Source organism: Hippoglossus stenolepis, chromosome 5 (assembly GCF_022539355.2).
Source record: "Hippoglossus stenolepis isolate QCI-W04-F060 chromosome 5, HSTE1.2, whole genome shotgun sequence".
Taxonomy (NCBI): Eukaryota; Metazoa; Chordata; class Actinopteri; order Pleuronectiformes; family Pleuronectidae; genus Hippoglossus; species Hippoglossus stenolepis.
In genome coordinates this window covers 25,458,212-25,477,607 of record NC_061487.1, presented here as the reverse complement: position 1 = coordinate 25,477,607, position 19,396 = coordinate 25,458,212, and the positions used below count along the sequence as shown (strand labels likewise).

Genomic DNA, 19,396 nt, shown 5'->3' with positions numbered 1-19,396 from the left:
TTTGTATATCCATAGTCACAAATTACAATTTGTCTAATCGGGCTTAACAAGGTGCAACATCCTCTGTTCGTTACCCTCAACACGAGTAAAACTACTACTAATTATAATTATTAATAACTTTGTTAGCAGCTGATTGCACCGGCTCCAAAACAAATCAATGCAGGTTGGAGGTTTTTAAATATGAAATCAAAAAGATGATCAAGCTGTTTTCACACTGCTGTACTGTCGCATTGTGTGAAATCTTCTTAACCTATTTTTCACATGTAATTTAATCTCGGATGTCCCGACAACATCTTGACAGCAGGAAAAGCACGGACGTAATTTAACGACATTAATTAATAACCATTTAGTTCATCCTGACCCGGGACCCTGGGTTTGTGCTTGCTTGCACACTGGCACGATTTACTGGACAAGCAAATGGAACAGAGCCATTCTTAATGCTGTTAATTACAACTGTGCTCCAAATGCCATGACAAATCAAAATGCCTGCTCAAGGGTCTGTGGAAATCAGCCTCTCCAGGACTTGTGAAAACCTCCTCAGACCCACACAGGTCAACTGAAAAGGGTCAGTGATATGTGATATGTGTCTTTTTGCTAATTCCATCCAGCAGCAGGAAAATGCTTCCAGGGAAACTTGCCCTCGTGCTCATTACAGCCTTATTACTTCATCCTCAACATTATCACCTCTTGCAGTAAATGAGTAGAAGAAATACACATGACTAGTTTATTTTCATGCTCATTCTCCTAATAGGATCTGTGGCTTCGGCTGCCTCTCTATGGCCATTATGAAAAAGTTTCTCCCTCTTTTTTTTTCTCCAGAATTTACATTTATTATGTGGGCTAATCACTGCTGGCTGCAGGCAGCGTGGGGAAGATGATTAGCCTGTGAGTTCTAATTAAGTCTGTGAAGCCTCACACACTGTAGACGGGCTCCGGGAGCTGCACGCTTAGATACACACACAGATGTAAGGGGAAGGAACGCACACACAAACACACACACACACACACACACACACACACACACACACACACACACATACAAACACACTATATACAGGGATGCATAATATGGAGAAGCATGCATCTTGCACTGGATCATACTTGGTACCTATGTTGATGCAGCATTGAAACAGTCTTCATGCTTACACACTTCCCCCCTACCCTAACCTTACCCATCACAACTCATTGCCTAACCGAGAATCTAATTCCAATCCTAAATCTAATTCTAATGTTTAAACCAAGTCCTAACCCTCAAACAGCCCATGGAAAAAGTGAGGACCGGCCAAAGTGTCCTCTGCTCTCTCACACGCACACACATGCACACACACACACACACAGACATGCATTGTATGAAGCATCTTGCAACTGGCATCATACAACTGACATGCATTTAGTGTAATGATGATGATGCATCAAGGCTACACACAGGCACACACATACAGGCACGCATGTCTGCACGTGCACATACAGCGATGCTCACTGCAGTGCAAGAGACGTCACATCACACAACTACATCCACACATGCTCTCTCTCTCTCTCTCTCTCTCTCTCTCTCTCTCTCTCTCTCTGACATCTCACACACACACACACACACACACACACACACACACACACACACACACACACACACACACACACACACACACACACACACACACACACACACAGCAGGACAGGGACGCTGACTCGGATAGATGGACTCTCTCTGGGGCAGTGCGCCCCCTCTGGCGGTGCAGGGTCGGTGCAGCTCGTGTGCGGGGTTAAAAGCGGCGGGCGGTGCGCCGGGGCTCCAGTGTGGGTGCGTTCGAATCAGGAGACACAGAAAAGTTATCAGCGGGATTGTGAACCTGCAGCAGCAGCAGCATCCGTCCTCAGCATCATGGCCAACAAAGCACAGCAGCCTCCTCACCTGCATCTGGCTGAGCTCACCGCGTCTCAGTTCCTGGACATCTGGAAACACTTCGACGCTGACGGTAGGACTTGTGTCTCTCTCTCTCTCTAAAGTTCATCCGCACTCAGAAACCATGAGATATGAAGAAGGTCAGTTATCAATGCAGCTGATAGATGGAGGGATGAGGAGGAGAATAATATCACAGCAAAAGTATGAATTTGACATATTGAAGTCACAATTTTGTCAATTTGAAAACAAGAATATATTTTTCTGGGAGTCTATAAAGTAAATTTGTAGTTTTAAAAGACCCTAGGTGCCTGACAGGGATATTTAAGTTAATTAAATTAAATATAGGGACTATTTTGTGTGTAACCTATGAAAATATTATTCTACTTGATTGATGAAAAAAATCCAAATAGGCACAATATCTTGGATATATTATTATTGATATTATTGAAATCATTTTTAATTTGTTAAATAGCCCACAAAAGCAGATGTATCATTACATTTTTTCTATTAAGTGATTAAAACATATAATACAGTGACATTTCATAGTATTAAAATCAGCCCTAAATGCTGTATAAACTGCATATGAATTTCTAATTGCAGCTTTGTTCCATATTAAAGCTAATGAGCACACAAAGAGGAGCCTGACATTTTCATTTCGTCAATAGTGAAGGGCTTTGATTTGAACTCTCGGCTGAAGTGTTAGTTTGCAGCAGTTAATCTCTGTTTTCTGAGGGTTAAAATCACCTATAATCACTGACAGTGATCATCAGTGAGAGAGTGATTCTGCTCACAGGAGCATTGATATGTGTTTCCAGTCAAAGAGCTGCTCCGTCGCGTCTCGGCTGCAGATAGCTCACTGCTTTATGGATTTACTATGTCATTAAAATGTCATAAAATCCTCAGCGTGTATTACTTTCTCCCCCTTTTTTTCTATATGGTCTCAATCTTGATCATCTTCTTGTATTGATCCATGCACGTTCATTGTTCATTGTTCATTGTTCATGTTCAATCTTCACATCTCACTCTACAAATATCTGTGCGTGTCTGTGTCACAGTGACAGGACGACAAGCTCCTCTTTTAAATCACAAATTCATCAGGCACGCTGCTGGCATGAAAGTCTCATGGAGGATTATAGACACTTCTGTGGACAATGGACAATTTGAAAAGAGGAAATCATCTTGTTTTATTTCCAGCATCTCGTTGTCCTTTGTTAAAATGTCAAATTGGTCACGATTGGCTCATGTTACAGCATCAGAGGACAAGCCCTGGTCCCTTCGGTGAGCCACTTAATTAGGAGATAAGATCAAACTGACACTGTTAACCAGCTCCCTGGTTTATTAGTTATCAGCTGCAGCCGGGCTAATTAAAATATCCATTAGTCATCAGCAGAAAAGTGAGTGAGTATGTGGGACATACTGGTCGTTATTAAACATCCTCAGTCCTGCTCGCTCACTCAACTTTCTCCAGATGTCGTACGAGGTGGATGTGTCGCAGTCATCTGTTTCAAACAGACACACACACACACACACACACACACACACACTTGGGAATTCATTGTTAACGGGAGCTGTTTTTGATGCACACATGCAGAAACACTCCTCAGGGAAATCAAGGTGGAATGAGGAGGTGGTAGGTGTGCAGAGGCTTCAGAGCCAAACAGATAAGTTGTCATTTCTGTTTTGAAACAATTTTCTCTTGGCCAGAGTGTGTGTGTGTGTGGACATCAGGGCGGTTCCAACCAGGTTTTCAAGCCCAAACCCGTGGAGGTGTTTTACATATCGTGCTTTGCAAATCAAATACAACCGCACTGTGCATCCACTGATTTGGCTGGAGTGTGTGATTCCTGCGCTCATTATACTGGGAGTGTCTCGTGGCTCGGGCAGCAGGAGTGGAGAACTAATTTGTTTGCTCAGAATGAGTAAACATCTCTGAGTTGCAGATAAAAATACACAAGAGGCGATGCACCCACACATGATGAAACCACATATTCCCCAGGATCAAATCTCATCTGGATTGCATCTCTCTCTCTCTCTCTCTCTCTCTCTCTCTCTCTCTCTCTCTCTCTCTCTCGCAGCTCCTCCACTCTCATCCTCCTCTGCCGTCACCGTCAAACCTTTTCAATTCAGTCACTTCAAAGCTGCAGAAGGAAACAACTGCAGCTCCATTCGCTAATTATAGAACAGTTGCTGTCAATTATTTTTATTTACCTGCATACGTGGGAATTTTGATGATTAACACACAATCCTCACCTCGAATCGACCAAACTTTGATCCCAGCCCAAGACATTTGAATACACAGGGCTGCACTCTGCTTTGAAAGGCAAATGCACTTTATATAGGCTTTGAAATATGAGTTGGCACAGCTGCCCGGTTTGAGAGGATTTCCTATGTTGGATTTTTAGAATCACAACCAGAAGCGTCTTTCACTGAATCTCCTGAGACCGACGCAGTATCCCAGAGAGTGTGCCAAAAGTGGGTCTGTGAGGCTTTTACTTTGGCAGCGGGTGCAAGATTTAAGAGGCTGAAGTATATGCAGGCAAGTTGAAATGAGCCATCTCATTAAGACGTATATCCATCCATCCATTATCTACTCAACTTATCCTTTTTGTTAAGCGTCGCTGGGGACTGCAGTCCGTATAAAAGTAGTTTAAAGTGAATGATTTAAATGTGAGTTGAGGTCTGCAGCCACTGGCAGTGATTTCCTACATTTGCACACTGATAGAACATCATTGATTCGCTGTAGATGATCAGCCACTGGATTGTGGACACTTTGGGGAAACAAGGACACACTAATCAGGCTGCAGCACAAACCTTCAGCATGAAGCTTTGATAGACAGAACTCATGCTGCATGTGAATAAACACAGATGCTCCCTCATGCACAAATCTACCGGCTGCACAGTCGCTGCATGTATTGAATGAACGACAGCGCTCCGGCCCTCTAATCTGTTCATAAATCTATTTTTATTGTCAGTTTATCTCATTCGCCGTGTAGTTAATCCCATTTTATTCTGTTTAATTATCAAGCAGGTCTTTACTCTCCGGAGAGCGAAATGTCAATAAAGCCCACAGGAGGGAGGGAGGCTCGATAGCAGCGAGGCATTGTGTCCCACTTACTGAAACAGCACAGCTCGTACTCATGAGTTTTGATCATATCACTGAGGAGCGTGCACGCATTCCAACACACACACACACATGTGAAAATTTCCATGGTTAGAACAAAGCCGCTGAGATGCTGCTCGGATAGAGAGAGGGACTCAGAGATGAGGCTGAGGCAGAGAGTTAGAGGGAGCGGAGAGGAAGTGGATGGTATTATAATCTTTGTTAGTGTTTAATGAGGCCGCTCTGCCTTCCAGGGTTTTATTGAAGCAGCGAGTTACATCGTTTGGAGCCATCTGTCCGGCCGCTCAAAACGCTTGTTGATAGAATATTGGCACCGGTTCACAGACTACCTGGGCGAAGCCGGCGCAGCTCATTCGTCCTCTGAATAGCTTCTGTCAGGGCGCCCGAACACCAGGAATAAAGATAAAATGAGACGAGGAGAAAAACTGCTATGTCGTCCCCAGGATGAATTTGTCATCACAGAATCCCAAAAAACTAAAATATGATGGACATGCATGCACCTAATGTGACAGGATGGTTGATAGCACACAGTGAAACAAGATAAGAGGAAGCTTAAGTTCTTCAAAAAATATAGTCACTCTCATACTTTATATAATCGTTAAAAACTTCATCTGAAAATCTACTTTTTATTTTAGGCCTCACACTTTTGTTTCTCCCAGACACTGTCATCCATATTGATTAGTCCCATTTGCCAAACTCCCCTCTGACTGTGTTATTGATCTCCTTGGAATAAAAGAAGCTGCTTGTGGATCATCACCTTCAGAATCCTAAAGAAGCAATTTTCCATATATAGCTTCTCCTCGTGTGCAACCCTGTGAACGCAGCGAGTCTTTGAGGAGTGATCAGTTTGCATCGTGTTAGTCAACAGTCTATAGAAGAAACAGAGTTACTGGTAATAGACTCATGTTTGAATCGATAACGGCAAAACCGCGATGTGTTTGACACTGCGACCACATCTGACTTAATGGGGGGTTTTCTGCGTGTCTGCAATACTGAGTAAAGCCCTTCGTGTTGGATGCTAGGATCAACATGGCATTACCTGTCTGTCTGTCTCCCAGGTAATGGCTACATCGAGGGGAAGGAGCTGGAAAACTTCTTCAGGGAGCTGGAGATGGCCCGGAGAGGAGCGGGGGTGGTAAGTCCAGGGACTATAACTTCACACACACACACACACACACACACACACACACACACACACACACACACACACTGACCAGTCGGGCTTCACTTGTATTGGCTGCAAATCTTTTTTTTCCAGGACCCTTCAAACCCCACATTCAGAGAAAAGATGAAGGAGTTCATGCAGAAGTTTGATAAGAACAAAGATGGACGGATTGAGATGTCAGAGGTGAGGATCTGGAGCTTTGTGTGTTATTATGCTTTAATCTTTTTTATATTTAAAGGTTCAGTGTGTAGAATTTAGTGACATCTAGTGGTGAAGTGTCATTTTGCAGCTGAACACCCCTCACCTCACCCTCCCCTTCCAAACATGAAAGAGAACCTGTGGTAGCTTCAGTTGTCACAAAAACTCAAAATATGTCTAGTTTGTCCAGTCTGGGCTACTGTAAAAAAAATGGCGGCCTCCGTAGAGAGGACCTGCTCCTGATGTGAATATAAAGTATTTAAATATAAACGGCTCATTCTAGTGTGAAGAAAACAACAATTCGTACAATTTAGATGAAACAAACATCACTAGGATTACCTCATATTCACTTTCTGCCTTTTACCTAAATCCTACACACTGAACCTTTTAAAAGAATAGTTTTTGCATGTATGCTTCCTTCCTTGCAGAGTTAGATGAGAGGATTAATTTCACTCTCTTCCATGGCCAGCAGCCAGAAGCATAAAGACTATAAATAAAGAAAACCACGATGCTCTTCCAAAATTGACAGTCACTTTGCAGCTGGCAGTAATATGATAAGATGTATATTACTCATATACATTTTCCAAACTTCAATCTGTGCAATTGCCTTGGGCCATTGCCATGCTCTAAAGGTTCTCTTTATGTGTAATTACTGTATGTTGTTAAATTCACTAAAATGTGGCTCAGACCCAAAAAACACACTTGAAGAAAATAGCTTTGTGTTTTCTGCTGGTGAGAAAAAGTTATAAAAAGAAAACTGTGAGATGATTCACAAAGCCAGAGGACTACAGCTCAAGTGAGAGGATTCAGAAACCCGATCAATACTCAGATCGGCGGGTATAAAAGCCGTCTTTATTATCGTCCCTGCAGAGCGTCAGTTCGGGATATTGCTTTCCCCTCGATTTTACCATTTTCAGAGTGAGATGTGAAAGAGATGCGAAGAGGAGGGCTTTTCTGCAATATCAATAATCCACCGCCAGCCGGGAAAATCTGCAAATGAGTTTTAGCTTCAATTATTGTCGTGAAGATCCAATATAAAGCATCCGAAAACATCGTTTTTTAAAAGAATTCCAATTTAGGCATAGCCCTGCCACTGAGGTTACGTCTCTCTATTATTAATGTCGGAGGTGCCCATTTGAAGCTTTGCAGACAAAAAGCTCCCCGGCCTCCATTTCTTCTGTCCCAGCTTTTCAACTCCACCATCTTGTGCTCTCACCACTTCCATTTCCCTGTCACTTGTCTCTTCAGCTGGCCCAGATTCTCCCCACTGAAGAGAACTTCTTGCTGTGCTTCAGAGAGTTTGTCAGCTCCAGTGCTGAATTCATGGTGGTAAGTGTGTTTCTGAGTGAGCGTGGACGGACCGGTATGTTTCTTCTAATGCAACAAACTCTGTTATTTGATCCGTTCTTAGCGATACTTTTCGACTTCTTGCACAAAAGCCTCTTGTTCGCTGTGAAACGTAGCAAGGACAGGTTGGCTTTAACGAGCTGTTGGTTAACGAGTCAGGAGTCAGTCGAGCATGCGAGGCCTCGACAGCTTGCATGTTCTCGTTTCTACCTACCAGCGAATTTCACGGATTAGTTCCCTGTCTGTGGTTGAAGGTCTGATTCTAATTAGTGAAATTAAGTGGAGAAAACCACACACTACTCAGTGCCTCCATTGCACAAGGTTGCCTGTGTCTGCTGTTGAGACGTAGCAGAAGGATTTGAAATCGAGCAACAACACCTGCTCCATCATGAACTGGAGAAGTGGCTGAGCAGAAGTCAACGCTCATGTTCGACAGGAAAAGGAAAGTTGAGGTTTAAATCCCTTCGGTAAATAACCCTCCTGATGTGTTTGCTGGTCTAGTTATAGTTATCGGTTGTTATGCAGAGAAGCTGACATTCAAAATCTCAACACACATTAAGCACTAAAGGAGATTTTTGTTCTCGTTGTCAGGTTCATAGTTTTACATTGTGTTATTAAAGGGTTATACGCTGTGATGTTAAAAACTGCCCTCAGACTGTCCATCGCTGCAGCTCCTCTTTTCAGCCTCTGTCCCAAACACTTGGTTTCAGCTCCTGTCTCTTTAAGACCCCTCTCTTGATAAAGCCCAGTCTTTTCTGATTGGCCAGCTGGCCCATTCCTTCGTGATTGGTCAACCACTACCACTTGGGGGCGTGTCAGACTAGCTGCTAGCCTTGCATTATGCAAATGTAGAGCATCATGATGTCAAGAACTGTACTGACAAGACATTTCAGGAGCTTCTGTGTTTTTAACTTTTACATCAACAAAAAAACTATATACAGTAAATGTGGTTACTTTGAGCTAGTAAATGTACTTTATATAATATTCATGTTTTACATCCATAAAGAATTAAAGAAAAGGCCTAATGAATATTTCCATGAGCCCCATTTGTTTATGTGTCATAATCGGTAGAATAACAATAGTTCAACACACAATTTCACACACTTTCTGTTTAGCAGAAGTAGAAACCTAATGAAGAGTTGAAGGGAAAACTAACCCAGTACAAATATTTTCTATACTAACATGTTGAAACATTTGAATGATAACATCTGTGTCAAAGTCAAATATTTAAACAAGACAGTGGCACTGAGATGGATTTTTATTGGACATATACTAAAACTGATATAAGGGAGTAAATAAAGAGAATATAAAGAGAAACATTGGCATATTTTACACATGTAAAACACATCATATCTATATCAATGTTTTCATATTGGTGCGGATCAGCAAACATAAATGCTCAAGGGCTCATATTGGTTGATTTTTATGGTTTCAACCGATAAATCACTGACTGTATTAATTCACCAAACAGAAAATAACAATGACCAATTCAGTCTCTTATGTAACAACAGAGTTGTTTGTTTAAGAAACGGTTTTATATGAAAACTTCCAGAGAAGCATAAACAAGTTCAGAGCTGCTCTGAATTATGAATAATGAATGAACGTCGGAGTAACAAAAAGCCCTTTGCAGAGCTGAAAGGGACCAGGAACGGGAAAATCATTTATTCCACAAAACCCCTTCAGAAGATAAGACAATGGCAGATTTCGTGTTAGATCTGCTGCAGTGAAAGGACGGAGTCAATTAGAAACCAATTACATGTGGGGAAGAGGCTGTCCTTGTCTCCTGTGTCAAATTGAGAGGGAATAATGAAACGAGAGAAGGAGGATGAAGGAAAAAGAAGGTGTGGAAAGAGAGAAGGATGCAAAGGGCAAACGGGGGAACGCGGCGAACACAGAGGACGTAAATGAAATGTCGATGGGAAGAAGAGAGCCGGAGTTTGAGAACATAAAACAAGAGGTGGGGGATTAATCAGTCTTTGCCGAAGGGTGCGGGGCGGAGGAGGTGGGCAGAGAGGGTTTTAAAGGGTTAGAATGAGGAAGCAGAACCTTCTATTTTCAGAGTCATATATAATGGATAACCACTGTACCACTGTAGCGCCTCTCTGCAGAGCCCAGAGGAGGAGCGGAGGAGAAGGGGGGAAGGCCATCCATCTTTGATAAGGAGCCCTTCTTTGGACAGGGACAGCTGCTAGATTAAAACATTCATTAAAATGACTTTCTCTCCCTCCCTCATTTCTCTCTCTGTCTCTCGCTGCCCTCTGCTCTGTATGTGGGGGCGGGACGGGATTGTATCGAAAACTGTGTGATTACAGCCGCGGTCCACGCTTCTGTGGTCGTCCCCCCCTCTGGAACGAGAGAAGAATCAAACTCTTAGCGCGGTTAAAGAGCGATGGAGGAAAGGGTGTTTGTGCATCAGAGAAAATTCAGTCCAGTGTTTGTTGATTTCTTTCAGGCGTGGCGGCGATATGACACAGATCGCAGTGGCTATATCGAAGCAAATGAATTGAAGGTACGTTATAAACATAAGTCATACATCACTTTAGAATGTGTTTGTAAAAATCTAATTCAAACTATTTACTCATCTGTTTTTTAAAGTCGTCATATACTTATGTTTATTTTGTTTTGTCTTTTTTCTTTCTTTCCCCCCCATGCACATTCACAGAGCACCTTCCCAAAACCCTAATCAAATAGTTACGCAGCCGCTGAGGCGGAGACTTAAACCGTATCACATGTTTTTTCCTATAATCCGTTACAGTTTATTTACATGTAATCAAAACTGTAAGTCTTGTTTTCCTTAAGTTGTAAATGCACTCGTGTGCATTTGTGCCGAGTCACCGACTAGATGTTTTGTGGTTTAGCACTAATAAAAAGAAAAGAACGAGTTACGCTGAGTCACTTCCTTACCGTGATATTAGTTCTGAATCTGTTTATATATTTAAAGGAAAACTTCAAGACTCTGGAAAATACTCGTGTTCACTTTCTAGCCAAATATCAGCGGAGAAGATTGATACCACTCCAATGCTTGTATGCAAAAAATTATCTGGATTCATGCAATTAGCTTTATTCAACCTCATCGTTAGACAAGAGAAGCAACCGAACATCTACTTACTCCGGGCTCAACCAATCACGAGTCGGTCTCAGCTGTCAATCATGGCGTTTCACCCTTTATTGATTGCATCAAATAACAAATTAAAACCAAACTTACCATAAAAATGAACAAACGTCAGTGTGATAAGAACGACCTAAAAATGACATAAACCATCCTTGAGAAAAATGTATTCAACGTGTGCTTTGACTTGAGTTTGGACTCTGTCCCGTCCACTAACATGGAGGAATCAGGGTTTATGACCTATTCTGCAGCAGGGGGCGATCAAGACAGTTTAGCTTCACTTTTGGGGCGCCGTCATGTCGTCCACATGTCTCCAATTCGTACATGTGAGTGTTTCGTCAGTGCTCAGACGTGGCAGTGGCGTCAACGTCCATAGCAAAGAAACCGAATAAGCGTTTTTTCCAGGAGTTTTGATTCTTTAAATGCGACTGCAACAAAAATATTTACGTTCTTATCTGACTTCAAAGATTCTTTAAGTAAGGATGAGAAACTGACTGAATCCAAGCTGCAGGATTTTCCCTGTCAGGGCCATCAAGTGACATCTGAGCTAAAAACGTCCAGTGTTGCCCTGAGAGGTTTCAGTGCGTCGCCGTGTTTTCTATGTGAGCGTGAGGGCGTGTTTAGAACCAGACTGCAGCTTTGACAGACGACAGTTAAGTGACTGCACCAACAGGAAATTCCCCAATGACCAATTCTGTTCAGGTGAGGATTCCGAGGCAAAAAGCTCCACAGTTCGCACAAATATTATTCACTTCAGCACCTCCTGGAAACGTTGTGTCAAATCACATAAAGGAAAAAGCTCCACACGGGAGTCGAGCGTTAATGGGGTCAGTGATTCTGCGTGTACGGATTAGGCTGCTCCGGTTGTTATGGGATCGCATCTCTTCCAGCTGACCAGGTGCAGATGAGCTACTCAGGTGTGGCTTTTAAAAAAGCTTTGGGAAAATGCAGATGGCAGACGTGTTTCTGACCAGACGACTGTGAGCAGACGTGGAAAATATGTAATAATACTGTAATAAAAGAGTATTATATAATATTTGAGTATTTTCACTTTATACTGCCTTACATTTACTCTATCTAATGACTGCAGTTAGTTTTTACATTCAAAACACAAAATAACTCATAAAATACCAATTCACTCATTTTCTTTTTTCCTTTTCTTATCTTTTGTCCTTGTTCTTTCGCTTTTTTACTTTCATCTGTCATTCATTATTTTAAACTTTCTAAATATTTAGAAGATACTAAACTGTGCTCTTATTTACTATCGTTATTTGTACTTTACTTCGAACTTAAAAAAACTTGTAACTTTACAGTATTTTATGTTTACGAGAGATTTTGCTGTGTATTGAAAGATGATATCAGAGAATCACTATATGTTACTAATGTGAATAACTGAGATCTGATGGTGCCATTGAATCTACAGCTTTGTATTTTATCTTGTAACGTTAATTAAAGCTCTTTCATAGTTTTTGTGTTTTTTGCGTTTGCCACATTTCTGCATGTTCTTGCTCATGTCTGTTTCTTTCTCCGTCCTCAGGGCTTCCTGTCAGACCTGCTGCAGAAGGCGAACAGACACTACGATGACCAGAAGCTGCAGGAGTACACACAGACCATAGTAAGACCCACACTCACACGTGGACTCGTACATACTCAGGAGAAGCCCACATTGCGCATAGATTTTAGTGTATTTTAGTGTCTTCCTCGCACCAGATTGTAACAAACTAGAACAGGTTGTATATTGTATTTCTTCTGCAGCTCAGAAAAGGGTTTCAATACGGTAACGTCAGGATAAAAGACCCAAATAAGATGCTTACTATGCATCTGTATCTCTCAAAGTAATTAAAAGTACAATAAATAACCAAATTGCTATTCACCTTGTGGCCCATTTGTTCCCCTTTGCACCCCAAATGCACTTTTATTCGTTTTTGCAGTTTTGCGTAGTTTGCTAGCAAAGGAATGAGCAAAGCAAACAATAAGAATTTTCCAAAAGCAGGAGCAGCAAGGTCAGACTCTGGTACTTCGGTAAGTTCGCCTCCAGAGGGTAGGAGGACTACTTGCTTTTGGAACAGCAGCTTTCCTGCTGACATCAGCAGTTTCAGCTCTGGTGATTCATCATGTATTCAGCTTCAACTTCTCAGATGAAATATCAGAAAAAAACAACATATATTACAATTCTGAGACCAAATTTCCCCTTCAACGAATTCCATCATATATAAAAACCCAACAGAACCAATACTGAATTGCTGATGAGATTACATTTCGAGGATGACGTTTAGGCCTATGTGTGGTTTTCTTCCTTGAGTAAAATGTACCATCTTGGTGGAAGGACTCCTATACACACTGTGAGCCATAAGTAGGTTTAATGAGAGGTGTACATATCTGGCCTGGAGGATCTTAGAGGCTTCTCCGTGCCGGTGGCAGCAGCGCTGTGCGTCTGAGTGGTCATGAACCGCTGTGTCCTGCAGGTCGTGTGTTTACAGCCCAGATGTGCTCACATCTGCCTCTTCCTGGAAGCCCCAGAGCTGACCTGATTTACCCAAGCAACATACCCACTGCTTCTTCACAGATGTGTTTCATGTCCAGTATGAAGGAAACACAATGATCAGAGGAATAAAGACACTTTTTTGATATCGCCAATTGTCCTAATTAAATGGACACTAATTCTGAAATGAATACCTCAGTTTAATTGCTTTGGCTTTTACAAGAAGCACAATATTTTATTCGACTTATACACTAAACGTTTATCCCGTTAACCACTAATAAAATGTTCATAAAACATGTCATTAAATTCTTATTTCTTCTTCCTTTTTTAAATGAAACTCTCACCTAAAACTTTTAGACCTCTGTTCTGTAAAGGTTCACCATCATTCATCGGCTGAAATGTCTGATGCAAGTTTTATAGACAGAACCTTAACTGGTCCTCTGTTTAAAAAAGTGCGGATGAATTATGGATGTCCATTCTATTTCCCAGTCGCTGACATTCATGGGACCACATCTGCCTTCGTCTTGACAGAATATACCTGTAAAAAAAACACAAAAAAACCCAGATGCTTTCAGTTTCTCTCGTCTGTCTGTTCCTATCTCTGTTCTGCTCCCACTTTGTAGCTCAGGATGTTTGATCTGAATGGAGATGGGAAGCTGGGCCTGTCAGAGATGGCCAGGTAATTTCACTGGCTTCTGCTCACTGTATAAATGTTGAAACACATCGCCTGCAGAAGGATTTGAATAATTTAACAGCTATTGTGTCCGCTAATGAAGTCCTTCTCTCCCGCAGGCTTCTTCCTGTTCAGGAGAATTTCTTACTCAAATTCCAGGTAGGGAACGAGCAGAAAATAGCTTGTTTGCATTGATAATTAATGTGACTGGTGACATTACGTGTACAATTAATGTGCTGCAGCCTCCAGTCTAAATATTAATGATTAACTTCAATTTAGTTTTATTGTGACCGAGCCCGATAATGAAAAGAAGATCTTGTTTTTACAGGGTGTCAAGTTGACCACTGAGCAGTTCAATGCCATCTTCACATTCTATGATAAGGTAGGTGACATTTTATTTAAGGTGATAATAACTAACAGATGCTTTCAATTTAAAAAACTACACTCTTGACAATTATGGCCAAAATATGCCTTTTTCTAATTGTTTAATTTCTATTCATTTTATCAGAGTTTTGAACATAATCTCACAAACCTCTCCCCTTGGTGTCTCACAAGCCCCCAGGGGGTCCTGACCACTAGTTTGAGAACCACTGGTGTATTGTAGGCTTGTCAGTTCTGTCTCTTACGTCTTAGGGTGCGGCTGTGGCCGAGGGGGTAGAGTGGTCGTCCCCTAACCAGAAGGTTCAATCCCATTCATCCCCATATGCATGTCCCTCATAGAAAACGTGCTGCCCATAGATGCCCTGTATGAATATGTGTGTAAATGGGTGAATGGCAATAAACTGTATAAAGAGCTTTGAGTGGTGATCAAGTCTAGAAAAGATCTTTATAAATACAGAAGTTTCTCCTGGTTTTCTCTCCGTTTCTATCCAAGTCCATTCATCAAACGATTTAACCCTAATATATATATATATACTAATATATGTTCTATTATATTGAACATATAAAATTCCGGCCACTGTCTCGGTCTCAGTCAGTATATGAGCCTTGGCATTGAAAGTCGGAGAGCGTGAAGTCAGAATAGAGCAATGCTTCACAGCAGTGGGGTGGGGGGGGCTTGCGTGAGCTCATGTCGTGGCTCGTTGGACTGAGGGCTTGCAGTCCCTCTTGCTCACTCGCGAGAGGACGGGGTTGAATATTCAATTATGGATGAGCCAGTGGTCCGGTCCATTCATGTAGACACTGTGAACAGCGCACCACCATTTGTGTGTGTAATTAGTTTCATCATTTTGTTATGAGCTCAGCCCTCGCAGCTGAAACGCAGGCAGCTGCCGTCACTGATGCTGAGACATCGTGCGCAGGCCGAACTGTGGCCGGTCAGCTGAACACTGACATGGCTCACAGTGCTTACTGTGCCACCGCCCCAAACTGTGCAAGGCCTTGAAAATGTCTGAAATGCAAGATGGCGTGCAACTTAGAGGGACTGGCCGATACCTGATGTCGCTGCGTTTTACCAAAACTCTGCGGAGTACGGGGTCTTTCATCCTTAAAGGGAAAATAAATAGATTTACACTTTATTCCCCAGATCTGGGACACTTCCGTCTAATCATCACAGAGCACCTACAGTGTTAAAAAATAAAGCTGGCAAGACACGAAGCTCTGAAGTCATCTTGAAACTGAGCCTAGATGAACAGAACATGGTTTTGTGCCACTTGCCAAAGGAGAATTTCCAACATTTTGTACTGAGACTGTCCAGAATGTGACACATAACTCATTAATTAGCGGAGTGGCTGCACTTTACAGCAAACCCTCTTTACAGAGTTGTGAATGGGAAGTCGTTTTTTAAATCATTATTCATGAATGGCCATTTGGCTGGTGCATTCATAACGGCAGCCATGAAATATTGAATGAAGTCAAGCAGCCGAGCAATGCACCAAAAACCAAGAAGCTCAGAATCCAAGCATAGCTGGTGCAGGCTGATGAGAAACTGTCTTCAGTCTTCTCACTGTCTCCAATGATCTTGTCTTTCTTTCCCGTCCTCACTGTGTGTTTCTGACTCTTTCAGGATGGGAACGGCTACATTGACGAGCTGGAGTTAGATGCTCTGCTACGAGACCTTTACCAGAAAAACAAGAAGGTGAGATGAGGGCTTTGGAAAAAGTTCACATGCATTTGTTCACTTTTTACACACAGTGAAATGTGAGAGCAAAAACTCAGATCGCACATTTTATTTATCCCAGCGAATGATTCAGGGTTATACATTTTTTTTTATTGTGTGTCTTAGTTTTGGTGCAACATCACAGGACGAGGAAGAAAAAGTTAGCAGGGATTAAAAATCTTAAACACAAACATTTCTGATCAGCAGATAATAAATCCCAATTAACTAAATCTTGAATTTCGAAAAAACATCCTGTTTAGTTTCATTTAGTTTTGAATTTGGTGGAACGGACATTAAATCATACAAACAATGTCAAGCATGACACAATAAGTTTAACTTATATTAAGAGTTCCTGTAAAATGAAGATGTTGTATATAAAATCAAAATCAGTTCCCATGAGACATACAGTAATTTAACTCCTGGTCTGGAAAGTGAAGCCAATACAGAATTGCGTGAAACCTGTATTCTCTCGAATGACCAGCAGAGGGCGACTCCACTTGTTGCAGCAAGAAGTCCGTTTTCTCGTCTATGAGAAAATTATTTTACTTTTACCTTGATTTATAACGTCAGTAAATATTTTCCTCAGGAGTTTATGTCTCAATCTCTAGTTTAAAGTCTTATTCAATACAGCTAATGTTCATTTTATAAATTATGGTCCCTTTAGAGTCAAATTGACCATAAAGCACCATGTGTATTGGGGCGTGACATCTAGTAATGACCAATGGGTGCAGGTTAATGTGTAGGTGGGCGTGGAGTCAGGCTCCACCCCCCACTACTCCAAATATGGTTACTTCTGGTTTCAAAAAACCAAGATGGACCTGAAAAAAAAGCTAAAACTTGAACTGTCAGCTCAACACAACCCTGATTTACTTCTTCTAAGAGATTTGTAGTTTGTCTGTATAGGCTCAAGTTATTTTTAGTTACATGTACCTGGATTAACATTGGTTTTTATTCAGATAAAGAATTAGTATTTCTTCCTGAGTAATCCGCTTTCCTGACTCCATGTTACCCCCCCGTGTTCAGGAGGTGGACCTGAAGAACCTGACGGGCTACAAGCAGAGCATCATGAACCTCTCTGATGGAGGGAAGCTGTACCGCGGCGAGCTGGAGATCGTCCTCTGCAGGGAGCCCATCCCGTGACTTTCTCCTCTCTTGTTGCATAACATCATTTTCTCTGCCTGCCCCGCCCTGCTCTCCTGAGACCACCCCTCCTCCACCTCCAGCTGCCTGGCAGTGTAAACCAGGTGCATGTGCCGGACACTCCCACATCTCCCCCATCATGTCCCCGCCAACCCGCCCTTAAGTTGCATCTTCAGAAAGAATGATAAGTGCACTGGCAGCACGCAACAGCTCTTCTCTCTTAAAACCCCCATTTTTCTGCAGCCTGATCCGCTCCCCCGACAATGACATCTCTGACAACCTCTAGCTTTTGGCCTTCTCGACTCTCCCGACCCTGTCCTCTACAGTTTCTGACCTCATCCCTGTCTCTGCCGCCCATGCTGTGCCTGACTTGCAACTCCTGACCAAAAGCCAAAACCCCTTATTCCACAGAAATTAACTTTTGAGATGACCGGTTGATAAACCCTGAACCTTGACCCAAGCTTCATTGACCCCTCCATCCCCTCGCTCTGTCAACTTTGCATTAGATATAAATATATATATATATATATATATATATATATATATATATATATAGTCTTACAAAACTGTAAGCAGACAGCTCTATTTGAATTTATAGTCTGTGATGGAACCGATATTGAATTTTCCACTTCTTATTGTCCCGATGTCCTCTTATTCCATTAAAACTCCTCTGTCCCATTGCCATGATATGATTTTTCATTTTCAATGATTGTTTTTGGCTGATACTGTCAATTGAAAATATTAATAAAATCTCTTAAAATAAAATAAATTTTGTTAATTTGATTCTGCAGACTTGATTCAGACTCGCGCAGTCAGCAACCATTCAGTGCTGTGTCATTCTCTCCAGTGTCACATCTCCTGATTACTTTCTGTTGCACTGACCTTCTGCACACAGGCTTGACTATTTAATCAAGGTCCCCCGGCTTTAAACTGCTCCCCTGCCTTCGAGGGAGCAGTTGGGAGGAAGCACCAGCGTAAAACTATAGCATAAAAAGGATTAACGAGGGATGCAGTGGAGAAAAAGAGCCACCTCATGTAGTAAATCTACAGTGAAGTAGAGAGACACAACCAGCAACTTCAATTTTTCGGTGTGTATTGAAATCAAGAAGATGATATGAATAATGTCCAATGAGCTTCATGACTTTATATGCATTGAGACGTCTTTGTCCCACGTGTGTAATGAAACCTCCGTGAGGCCGTGTTTTTCTTTCAGAGTGAATTACATGAAATCTAAGAAGCCGCATTTAAAGCACTTGCTGACATAGATGTAAAAGAAATTGTAGTCGGCTTTCCTGTCATTCATGAATCAACAGCATTTCAAGCTTAAAAAGTCTTAAAAGGTTAAAATCTGTTAAATAATGTAAAAATTGAATTTGAAAAGAGCTGATTTAATTTGCTCCAACTGTTATTACGGCGTCCCAGGAGCTTTAAATGTCAATAGAAACATGAGGACAAAGTCTATTACACAACGCCTGCAGTAAACTTAACTTTAACAATGATCCAAACTGACAACCCAAAAAACTTTGGGCTTTATTCCAGCAGGAAACCGGAAGTCTTTGTCTTTTCCAGCTGAATCCAGGCTGGGAGGTTTTTCCCTTCTCCTGAGCTGAGATGTTTCCTCTAAGACAGTAGGACAGGACATGATATTTCTAGTAAAACCCCAGTAATTGAGTTGACATGCTTTTAAAGCAATCTGAATTATACAGCAAGCGCACAAGCTCCCATCTCACTGTGGAGCGGGTGCAAACCCACATCAATTAATCAGAAGCATTTAAATCTTTATGTGTAATGCAGCTGCACGAGGAGAGTAGATATCACAGAGGCAGCAATATGTATTTAACAATATGAGTTGTATTTAACAATGTTGGTCAAAGTGAGACTGTTTGAAGAACGCAGTGAAACAAGTGAAAAATACAGATAAAATTAGGCTGAAATATTAAATGTGAACACGTAGAGAAGAGTTAGAGTTAATAAGCTGCACAGAAATACAAGATGTGTCCAGATTCAGGGGCTGCATCCTTCAGAGGACGCTGACGATGTGGGCTGAGGAGAACACGAATGCCAAACTGGTCCACAGAGGATGTTCCGCACAACTAGAAAGTTCCAATGCCTCCTCTTTTGCTTTTAACATGTACGTTCGATGCTCTCTTTGAAAAACAGTTC

At 41.8% G+C, this 19,396-nt stretch overlaps 1 protein-coding gene across 1 annotated transcript; it reads left to right on the top strand.

Moving 5' to 3' along the window:
* Positions 1–1,783: 1,783 nt before the first annotated feature.
* On the top strand, positions 1,784–17,478 carry calb2a (calbindin 2a). The gene is made up of 11 exons (XM_035155879.2): positions 1,784–1,973; positions 6,080–6,156; positions 6,280–6,369; positions 7,633–7,713; positions 10,184–10,240; positions 12,378–12,455; positions 13,946–14,001; positions 14,115–14,154; positions 14,324–14,377; positions 16,001–16,072; positions 17,117–17,478. The coding sequence occupies exons 1-11, from the start codon at positions 1,880–1,882 to the stop codon at positions 17,231–17,233; spliced, it is 816 nt and encodes a 271-aa protein (XP_035011770.1). The 5' UTR covers positions 1,784–1,879; the 3' UTR covers positions 17,234–17,478.
* Positions 17,479–19,396: the final 1,918 nt, after the last annotated feature.

What these genes read in the sequence shown, in the direction of transcription:
- calb2a (XM_035155879.2), top strand. Translation starts at nt 1,880, where the DNA reads ATGGCCAACAAAGCACAGCAGCCTCCTCACCTGCATCTGGCTGAGCTC. An exon ending in GACGGATTGAGATGTCAGAG is followed by an intron (nt 6,370 to 7,632) that starts GTGAGGATCTGG and finishes TTGTCTCTTCAG; the next exon opens with CTGGCCCAGATTCTCCCCAC. An exon ending in GGCCTGTCAGAGATGGCCAG is followed by an intron (nt 14,002 to 14,114) that starts GTAATTTCACTG and finishes TCTCTCCCGCAG; the next exon opens with GCTTCTTCCTGTTCAGGAGA.